The following is an 11645-nucleotide window of genomic DNA, read 5'->3' on the forward strand; positions in this document are numbered from 1 at the left end:
CCTGCTAGTATGTTTGTGTGTGTGTGTTTGGAGCCAGGTATTGAGCAGCTATGGCTTGATGTTCTGATGTAAAAAATATGCTCTTTGGTACTGATGCATAGCCATAGATAGAAAGGTTGGGCCTACACAGTCATACTCCTAGCCTCATTGTGTTAGGGCTGTACATGAGACAAATACATGTATACATGTACCTAAGGGTTCTTTTCACAAATTACGTTGTGGACTCTCTGTCAATGTTCATGACTACCAGGCCATTACCAGAGCTGGCCAGATAGCGAACTCTAAGTTCATTTTTTTCATGAGTGGTAGTATCTACAGTATATGGACTGGCATAATCTGGTCACAAGTGGACATCCATGCCCCTCCGAGGCCTGTGAGTGACCTGAAGATGGTCCTATTTCCCTGGCCTATGCCTTGGGAAATAAGACCCTCTTCTAGTCACTCACAGGCCGGGAGGGGGACATAGATGTGCACTTGTGACTAAATTATTGCAGTCCATATGTATTTTATAATGCACTTTGGTCCAGAATGTAAAATACGAAAAGAAACTTTTCAGGATATTTCTGACTGAACCGTTATAATTCAACCTTCAACAATTCAAGGAAGACTTTCACTTTTCCTAGATTCAGTTCTGGGTTGCCACTCACTGTTCTTGACATTTGAGGGTACTGTAACCAGTCAAAAGTTTGGTGTACATGGTGTCTTGGCACATGTCCAATTCACACTGATGCAAATTTCATGCACTTGCCTTTTAGTTAACCCCTCATGACTATTTGTCAGCCAGCCAGTTTAAAGAACCAGCAAGAGGTGTGCTGTAACAGGTTTTGTGTCTTTGGCTTCCATGTGTTAACACCCAGTCATGGCTGTCCATAGCCGTATTAAAAAGTACCAAACTCAGACACAGTCTACTAAGGATGTCACTTTTTTAAAAATCTTTTAATATCTATTCCATCTTGAATCATCTTCCTGCCATCTGTTCTCCTGATTCCCCAATCTCTAATTTCATCGCCAGTCACATGTAAAAAGAGAAAAAATAAACACTTCTGATAAAAGAGAGATTAAGCAAGAGGAAATTGGCTTGGAGAGGACGCACATGGTGCACAATGTGATTAACAATAAATCCTTCCTACCTTCCGTCACCTGGTTTAGTGTTTGATTATCTCAAATGTTTATTCTGTTGAGAATTTACAGTTTGGTAAAATCTCTCTTTGTTTAAATATGCACCGAAGTGCTGAGGTTTGAACTCTGGCATCCAGCCTTGGGCAAAGAGAGAAAATTTGTTTTGCAGATGAGAACTGGGATGTTCTTGCTGTAGGGAACAGCAGCTGTAATGCTTACAGGGCCTCTCTCTCATCCCTGGTTTCACAAATGTGAGAAACTGTCAAAGGTTTCATTACATGTATGGACACATTTTTTGTACCACAATTGACAATTCAGCTATCTGTGCAGAGGCTTCCAGAATTGTGATTGTAAAGTTCGCTTAATAATAAACATTTTCCTGACTCTCCTTAGGCTAAAGCTAAGGTCTTTCTTGGAGTAAATTTACAATATGATTTGCTTTCTGTAGCATATGTAGTACCATTGTTTGATTACCAGTAGTAAATTTTCCCTGTCTTTTCAGTGGGTATTCTATATTATTTGTCGAACAGAATATACATCAATGATTCTGAAATACACTAAAAATGATTTATTTATCATCTCATGTTATTCCCTGCCGGAGTCCATTCATGTGTAACTATTCGGGCAAACAAACCTGCCATGCTGCAGATACTTTCCCTTTATAAAATCATCCACAACCTTGGGGCAGTGTTGACAAACCAGAGGTGTTCCTTACAATATTTTGGCTTCTTGGTATGGAAGAAAAGTCATTTTGGCTAAAAGAAATGTCTGTTTCTCAACAGTAATATGTGTCTGCATTCTCACGATTGGCATGATAAAATTGTAGTAACCTACACCATATGTAATCACCTAAAACACCTCCCTGTAGTATTTTGTTTAAATGCTAGTGTAGTTTTATGGGCAAAGGTCTTTTCAATTTAGCCAGAGCTGAGTACTGCAAAGTTACCCTTCCCATAAAAACTTGGACCCATGTGATGTAATTGATGCCAATCTTATCCATGTGCATCATATCTCCACACCTGGCGAGAGTTGTTGATTACCAGGTAACAATGGTTTTGTCGTTAGATCTGTTAACCTTGACATATGTTGCTTGCTTGCTTACCCCATATATAGGCCAGAAGTTGTTGTTTGGAATGCCAAGAACACTTTTGCATGCTATACTCAACCAAACCAAACACCCAAATCTGCCAAATGCACATATTATCTGCCATTGACTTTGTTGCTTGTCCATCAGCTGATGATCAGTGGACAGTGTTAGCAACCAACTTTCATTTGACTGTGCACAAAAGTTGGCATACATGTTCATTTTCCACTTTGACTTGGATTTGAACGAGAGCAGATACTGTACTTATGTACACTGTACCACTTGTTGCTACTGCACCTCTTCCGAAAGATGCTATGCATGTAAACAAGCCAAACTTCCTCCTAGTGTAGTAAGATAAACAGATTTTTGAATTTTGCCAGTGGATGGCTACAATATATGTATGGAGCAGATGCCCCAGTAAAAAGGTTTGATTGAAATGCATGCCGGCTAGTGTCCAATTCCCAGATCCTGGTTACGTTTGTTGTGAGGCCTCGTGGAAATCGGAGGAAAGGTTTTTAAATCTGTCTTCTCTCTCCTTTCCTTTTCCATGCATGCTGCTTGTGAATGTTGTTGAGCATTGTACGGTATCTGTTAACGTTACATTTCTCTCACTGTTAACTTAATTTTGCTGTTGTTTTTCTCTTCTCTCCCTTATTTCTCATCGTCCCCTCCCAACTCCATTCCTCATATCCTTTCCTTTCTATCCCAAAATCCTCAATTTTAACTTCAATTTGTCTAATCCTCCCTAAATTTTTCTCACTAATTCTCCTTCCTTGTCTATATACACATTTCTATCTGTTTTTTATGCACCTGGGTATGACTGTGTTTCTGCCAATCTATCCCTTCATTTGTGTATCTTTCTTACTACTGTATATGTTCTTCTGTGTTTTCACCTTACCTGCTTACACACATGTTTACATGTACGTTACTACATATGTGTCGTTTTGTCTGTCTGCACTCATATACGTGTATGTCACTGCATTTATGTTTGTCTGTCTACATATATGTTATTTCTCTTTGTCTCTCTGCTTTTCCTACTCTTCCTCACTATGGTTTCCTTTGCACTACCCATCTTTCTACCCATCTTTCTACCCATCTCACCTACCTTACCTCATCCCAACTGTTGTCCCTTAATCCCCTTCCTCCATAACCTATTCCGCACAGATAATTGCAAGGATTCAACCGCAAAGCATGCCTATCCAAACTGTGGCAGGTATATGAAGAAAAATCTTTGATAATTTCAGTGAAATATTTTAGCATAGCCTTCCCTTTTGGCTTTTATATTGATTTTTTTAGTACTGTAATAAGATTGCTATGAGAGCAGCAATAACTTCATATTCTAGTACTCTGTGAAGTCTCAATCGGTGTTTCGTTTACCATTTAGGTCCAGAAGCAATTTGTGGGAATGGACATTGGTTAACCACTTGCTGCCAGGTGCTTTTAAAAATACAGTGCACACATACTGGCGATTTTCAAGATTTTCAGTTTTCAAAATTCTTCTGAAATTCATCATTTCATTTAATGGACGTTTACACCCACACGAATAACTGTCTGGTGACTACTCTGATTTGACAGACAACAATTATTGACTACCGAGTATTTCAGCCAGGCCTGCCGCCAAAATGGGGTTCCCTGGCAGCAAGTGGTTTAGGGCCTGGGGTTGGGAAGGGGTTGGAAAAGGTTAAGAAAAAACACAGTTGAGGGAGATTTTGAAGCCTTTTTTTTACATTTACATGTAAGTCTCCCCACAATACAGTCCAGTTTTACAGACAAATAAGCCAACATACCTCGCTGATTTCTTGTACCTCAGTTTTGAATTAGAATTCAAGTGTGGCCTTAGTTATGAATGTTAGATTAGGTATTTGTAGACAAGTTTGACAAAGTTTAGTCCAGTAGTGTTGCAGTAGTGCTGGCAGCTTAGCTTACAATGCAGAACAGCCTCTGTGTTTTCATTTTGCAATATTTCTGCAAGGCTTGTTAGTTTACTTTATCTCATTATTTTGACACCAGCGATTTCTTTTACACTCGTGTTTACTCATGATGATTCAAATCATGCGCCAAACATGTAAATCTGTTTGTTTTGGATTTCTCACCTTTGCAATCAGCAATCACCCAAATTATCAAGTTGTTTTTCTGCTCGCATATCTTTAACCAAGACTGGTGTTGGGTTTTATACAAGTCATATACTGGTAATTGGAAGATGTCAATTTCTTGGATGTAATATAAAGACTCAAACAGAAGAACATACTTTTAGCAATTAAGACTCGACTCACATATATGTGCCACTGCCTTAAAATGGTATATGTTCCAGAAGTTTTTCTCCTTGACAGAGGTATGTTTACCCTCTCTTTAAAGAACTGTTCAAAATACAGAAGAATTCCTTATCCTGATTTGCTTGTGTGGTTACTCTAACACATGGAAAACAGTAAGGAAAATTGGCTTCCAAACCATTTTTAATTGAGGTAAAAACTAACAAAGTAAAAGGGTAGTCCTTGCTCCCAACAGACCTTGCTGGGAAGCTCTTCAAATTTCAGGAGCTGATCGTTCATGTTGAGATGGTTTAAGGGTTGCAAAGTGAGCTGTAGTCTTTTGCTTTTGAGCTGAGCACTACAGACAAAAGTTTCTCATTGGTGTATTCTTCTCCAGAAGTTGAAATACCACTTTTCATCACCAGTCGATCATTACATTTCATGATAATCAAAACCTAAATAGTGAAACTGGGTGGAGACAGTAACCTTCAATATGCAACTTCACTCTTTATTTCATATTCATCATGGTGTTGGTGTGGCTTGTTCTGAATATTTAAGGTGGCTAATAAAATACTTGTCATCTCTTGTAATTTTCCCCATTACTCCCGCAATGTTTAAATAGTTTTCCGATCATAGGTGAACTCAAGACTCTTTTCAGTCTTTGCAATAATTCAATTTGCAAATTAGTAAGCATAACCACAACCATGCTTTAATATTGTAAGCACTGTTTCATCCTTTCTCAAATCTCGGTTGCGATTAATGGAACTACATTGAATTTGTTTTCAAAGTACATGTTCTTTTCAACCAAAGCAAGGTTGACCTACATGTGCGACATGTACTATGAATTATGTGTGATCATATGCATGCACAGTGTAACCATAGCTCCATGGTGTAATACAAGTGTGTACATGTATTCAGGTGATGCGGTTCGTTTCTACATGTCATTGCTTCATTTCATTACTAAGCCAAAGCATGGACATGGTTTTTATGGAGTTCCTCAGCAAACACAAGAGTAGACAAATCTTTTGCATTGCTAGAAAGTAGCAGAGAACAAGGTAGAACTTTATACCAGCTCAAGTTTTCATGAAGCAGACTGCAAAGTTTAGGATAAAAATTACTAACTATTCAGTAAAATATTAGTTACAAATGTAAAAGCTTGTACTAGCATGGTTGTTTTACAAAACCACTTCACCATAACAGTCATGAATCCTCTAAATGTTGAATGATTCAGGACTTTTAAGGTTAATAGTTCAAGTGACATGGATTACAAACGGAAGGCTTCATAGCATTGGTTGCAGTGGGATATAGAGCTGGTAAGGTCAGACATAATGAACTTTGTGCATTGAACTGTAGACATGGTAGATGGTGCTGTGGAGCTTACTTGAAAGCCAGTGAGATACATGTATGAAAGCCAGATACATCATGTACATGGAGAGATACATGGATGTACATTATGTCTCTCTTGCAAGCAGTAAATAGTGTGACAATCTAATTTTTAGTCAAATTTTTACTAATTATGGACAAAGTCTGTGTATGAACTTTACACCCCTTGCAGCTGGTACTCGTTAATTGTTCCTTTAACATTGCAACGAACCACTGAAAAAAGTGAAGTGTAACCCCTCAATAGATGGGTGCTGTGTTGCCTACTTATCAGAGCCAATAAAGGTCACATCAAGTGGAACATGTACCGTCAATTTTCCACTGAATACAAACACAAACTGGCAACATCTGAGAGAAATGCACCAGAGTCCCTATCTAGCTATGTCAGGAAATTTGGCTCCATAGTAAACATGTTTTCTTGGGTTGAGATAAAAGATTTGCTGCTCCATGTATGACAACATTATGCACAGAGGCCATTCAGTCTCGTATGATCAGATGGAGGTTGCATTCTTTGGAAATGCTGGAATAGCACGCTAGCAGCAACAAAGAACTAATAAGACGCCATTAAGGCATGGGGATTCCCCTTTCTGTGGTTTTTACGTAATCACGACTGCTCTGTGCTTTCAGATTTCTTATTAACATGCTGCACTTCAATTTGCTAAACAGAACTTGACTTCATTTTAGTCAGAGTATGCATTTAACATTTTATCAAGTTGAGGATCATTATTCAGTTTATTCTTTTTGCGTAGACTTTTCCTTCTTTTCTTATATACTAAAACTTAAAGCAGCCCTATAATTTTTCCTCACAAAATTAGGAAAATTATTGCTAAGAGCACAAACCAAATACATGTAGCTGAGATGAAATCCAGACGCTTACTAATTCACTGACTTCATTTTTCTGTCCCTCATTCTACAGGTCCCATTCGTGGCAGACGGCAAAGCATGGTCTACTGAACACGTGACGATGGCCTGTGACCCTGATGACACCATTTGGCAAGAGTCAAAATCCAAATCATTGATTGGATGTGCGAGGATGCTAGTTTCCCAGCCTGTATCTCAGCAACTACAGTCTGTTTCCAGTGGTGATAGCATTTTAAACCCTGCCTTTATTTATAAAACCGTCTGGCAGAGGTGTATCATAGACAGTTTTCACAAGTCTCACCATGCATCTGATATAACAAGAAGTACCAGTCCTCGTATCTGATAGTGACGGAGAGTGTACTTGGCCACACCTGTAGAGGGCAATCATTGGTAGAACTGATTCCTCAATAAAACTCAGTCTGTGGTTGATAAGTGATGTGGTAAATCAATTACAGGTACTAATTCTGTAGCTCAATAGTTTGATTTCGTTCATGAACTGAGTCATGACCATTAAACAAAGACAACCGCAAGTCTCCAAGATGTCGTGAGGTAAACATTTTTTGTGCCTTTATTTATCAACCAACAGATTTATAGTCCTCTGCAGTTAATTATTTTTTAGTTACAAATGTGTTTTAAATTTATGTTATTTTTCTCATTTCCCCCAAATTTTAGAAATGCAAACAAATGTTTTTTTAGTTGACAAGTGTTTTAGTGATAAAAAGCAGACCTAAGATGGATATTATACTTCACAAGACCTGGTGTGTTTTCAGCAAACTTCAGTTCTTTATGCCTGACGAAGAGGAAACCATTTTCATCTTTTTAGTCAACACTAAGCACTTTGAGTTCAAGTGGGCATTGATGAGAATAGTGTTTAGATGTGAGTTGCGCTATACACAATTACACGTGTCATTGCTAACTAGGAGTTCCACCAGTTTTTGTTACCTTCCTAGGCTATCGTTCCATCCCTTTGAAAATAGATTGAATCCTAGCTTAATCACCCTGAGTATTTTAAATAACAATATGCCTTCGCCAGACTTTTTTCATAATTTAGCTATTACTTAACCTCTCCCAAACCCTACTTTCTGTACTTTTCCTTTGGTTTGCATTTGGTGAATTGCAGCATTAAATATGCATCATCAACAGAAAAATAGCAAGAAATAAACACTGCCACTCGTTATTCCCTTGTTATGGGCCCACAAGTATACCCTGCCCCCAAACTAGATGATATTGTTTAATTAATAGAACACAAGGGAGACTTTTGCCTGTATCAATCTGAATCATCACTTTCCATCATTATTTTAATTAGGAATGCATTGATTGAATAAATAGCGACTTCATTTTGTGAGGAATTAAAAATTTCTAACTAGCAGTCCTTATATTTTTAAATGATAAAAAAATCCTGAAAGTACCCCTCCAGTTTATTGTTGAAATTTGCCTGGATTTGCCCAATAATGATTTATAAAAACTATTTAAATGTAGTGAATTAGTATAAATAGTACCACTTAGATATCTTAGATTAATAATAGTACTCCATAAACAACTTAGAATCATTGTTACATAAAGAAAAAATATGATTTATTTCAAATTAGTATGGATTTATACAAGCAGGGAATTCATTCAAGTTTCTTTTGTCCATATGTGTCCAGATAAGTGAAGTCACATGTGACCATCGTATTCCTGCAGGATATGGTTGCATTTTGGCATCATACATGTGTCAGTTTGATAGTTTTGGGATAAAAGAGTTGTTCTGTAATGGAACACTTCTCCCCCCTCCCTAAAAAAAACCTGTCTGACCCTTGATATTCAGTCATTTGCAAAAGTTTAAAATCACCTGGAATTTTAGTGGTATTTCTGTCACTGGGCCTACATTACATTGTCTCATTGAATGATTACTTAACATGTTTTTACTGTGGTGCATAACATTAGTGTAGTGCTCTGTACCCATTTTAATGAATTTTTTTTGCAAAAGCAAGTCTTGTATGACATTTGTCTGTAAGGCAGCATGGTAAAAAGCCAAAGTAATCAGAAATAAAGGAGGGCACACTAAATATTAGAAGTTAACATTTCAAATCATTGAAATGTGGTCAAATAGCTGTTTAACCAAGATACTAAGGTTACACGTTGAAAATAAACATAAGTTACCAAGATTGATTGGTTTAAGTTTGGTATTTCTTCAGGTTAATGAATTTTGTATGAGTAATCCTAAACTTTGGCAAATGACTGTAATGTCATGTTGCAAAAGTTACCATATTCTTACATTTCACAGCATCAGATTCAGTTGATTCAAGCCCCAAATTGTCCACATTAAGAAAGAATAGATTTATTGATTTATTCTGTGCAAGTTCAAAACATGAACCCAAATATCTCATGGATTCATACACTGAAATCTTTATCAAGGCATTACTTTCTCTGCCCAGTCCTTCCACAAAATGAAACAAATGTATCATTTCCAAAAATTGTACCAATTTAGTACATTCAAGTAAACCTACTGGCCCCTGTTGGGCATGGAATTCTTTCTGAATTCCTGCATACCTTTCACAGTTTCCTCTGCCGGGACAATTTATAAATCCAATCGAGCGTGGACCTTTCAAGAACTTGCTTACAAAACGTGAGAACCAGTGTTGAATCATTTCACCGACCAGAGGGTTATGATGTAGGAGCAACTTTGATTTTAGAGCATGCATCTTTTAATGTATTAACTAACCATTGATGCCTTCCTACTATGTAACACTTGTTATTATAATGTAAATAAATAATTATTGTAAGGAAACATATTTAAATGTAAAAAAGTATGTGCTTGAGTTGTCAGTTAATGTATGTTGAGAGTTTTTACGATGTGTAGGGTAATGAAATATCTCAAAAATTCTGATGTTTGTTAAGAACAGTGGTTTGTTAATTCAAAAGTAAGCAAACAGACAATAATGGTCTATTCCTACACAGGTTGCAGTGGTGTCCTGTGCATAAAATTGTATACATATGCAGCTGAATGCATTTGGACTCTTATTTGGGGGCTAAAGCAGGTTGTAACATTTGGAAAACTGGATTTTTTCCTGCATTTATGAAGTTTTTGAAAAGGTTTGATCTTTTCTTAGGGGTATGTGTCAGACCCCACTTTTTGAGATTTGTATGCTTGAGTGAACAGAAGTGATTTTATTGTTTTCTGTGTACCCTCACTGTTCTTAACCCACATTTAGAATTGAGAAGCTGCATCGATTTGACAGTGTTGAGGTTCTGTAGGAGTGAAGCAACCGTTGATTGAAGATTTGGTACGTGCAGTGGTGTCTCAAAAACTTTCCAAGAGTAGTGTTCCTAAGAGAGAGAACTCATAGACGCATGGCAACTTGAAACTTATTCTGTCATTTTTATGCAAGAATCTCATTTAAATGGTAGTTGTATCAGCATGTACAATATATTTACTACTGTATGTGCACAAGTCTGTGAGGTTAATGTGTGTTGCCATAAGCACCTTATCCTTATGCAATTTTCACGTTTGAAATGAGAGTTGTGAACACTGTTGGTTGTCCATATCATCTGTGCCCATGTGTGAACACTTGAATTAATGTAGAAGTCATTTTAAGTGAAAAAGAATCATTTAAAAAGTGAATGTGTTCCCGTGTTGAACTCAGAGAACAAAGGAGAAATGTCGTAGAAATGGAAACAAAACTGTTGGAAATAGTACCACTGGATGTAATAACGGGGTACCTTCTTTTGGTAGGAAGGATACTAATTGCTTAGTCAAGAAAACACATATATAAACAAGCTCTCTGTGTGTAAACCCAGCCAAGATAGGTTTATTCACATGCAGAGCTTGGATTTTTTACTCTATTACGGTCGGAATTGCATTGTACAATAGCTGCCTCGTTGCTGGGTTTGTTTTATGGACAAAAACTTGTTTGCTGCCATTTTCCAGAGGAGGGTGCTGTACTTAAAGGGAGATCTCTGTGCACAAATTGACATAACTGTTCACATTATTAGTTTCAGAATGGAGAAGACTTGCTGTGCAGAATGATTGCTTAGCTATGTTTAAAAGCACTGGCTAAGGATGAATCTGACACAAGCAGTCACCAAGTGACTTTGTCCTATAGGTGGCAGTGTTTCGGTAAGCCACAGCGTAGCTTTTTGGATGTAGCCTGTTAACAAACAACATGGTACATGCTGTCTGGAACTCAGTTCTGTGGAGCTGGAGCTAAGCATGGATGTTTGCTGAGCAAATGTTTCTGCTTAGCCACTCATTGAAAGTGGACTCTGTTTTGTATTGGCACTGGGTAAATTGAGTTAATGTAAATTTAGGTGTTCACTGAAGGCTGTTTTATCAATTAAAGGATTTGTGACAGAAGGGACAGAGAGAAATCAACAATCTGGTAATTATTGTAAATAAGGCAAATAATTTTTCAAACTTGTTTAAATTACATAACATCATGGAAAGATAATAAAAGCACAAATGGAATGCAGTTTCTAGATCTCAGCAATGTCCATGGTCATTTTGAAGTCCTCTCCTTGAATTTAGTTTTAGATAATGATAACTGAATATATAATCACTATGCATCTACAACCAATCCTGTGATAAAGTTTGGCTGATTATGGCAAAGTGCAGAAATATCTGTTTCACAAGTACAGGTTGCAGGTGAAACAGTGGAGGGGATACACTCCTCCCCCATACTTTTTCAACTGGGGGTGCATCCCCCCCCATTTTTGCAGGTCTTACAATGGGATGGGGCTTAATGGATTGCCCTATTAATGACTGATGCCCGATGGTCTCACAACTGCCCCCCCCCCGAAACTCGTTCCGCCGCTGGTGCCTAGATTGTGGCTTTTTTCTGTTCACTGCCCATAACCCCAAAACCAACACACAGGTCTAAAGGAAATTTTTTGGATAAATCAAACTTCGTTTGTCTATCATCGGCCTCCGTAGAGGATCAGAACCCAAAGTTCGTACCCATCATGCCTAGTTC

General features: G+C 37.6%; 1 protein-coding gene across 5 annotated transcripts in view; it reads left to right on the forward strand.

Annotated features, from left to right (window-relative positions):
- Positions 1–11144, forward strand: part of LOC110988242 (cyclin-dependent kinase 17-like) — a 57653-nt gene extending 46509 nt beyond the window's left edge. For 4 of the 5 annotated variants that reach the window (XM_022251572.2, XM_022251573.2, XM_087135330.1 and 1 more), the window contains 2 exons: positions 3368–3416; positions 6749–11144. In XM_022251572.2, coding sequence (XP_022107264.1) covers positions 3368–3416; positions 6749–6794 — 95 coding nt within the window. In that variant the 3' untranslated portion in view covers positions 6795–11144. The remainder of the gene's footprint in view (positions 1–3367; positions 3417–6748) is intronic. The other variant, XM_022251574.2, reaches the window with a different exon arrangement.
- Positions 11145–11645: the final 501 nt, after the last annotated feature.

This window comes from Acanthaster planci, linkage group LG04 (assembly GCF_054643075.1).
Source record: "Acanthaster planci isolate LZ-2023a linkage group LG04, COTS_SCS, whole genome shotgun sequence".
In the NCBI taxonomy this organism is placed as follows: Eukaryota; Metazoa; Echinodermata; class Asteroidea; order Valvatida; family Acanthasteridae; genus Acanthaster; species Acanthaster planci.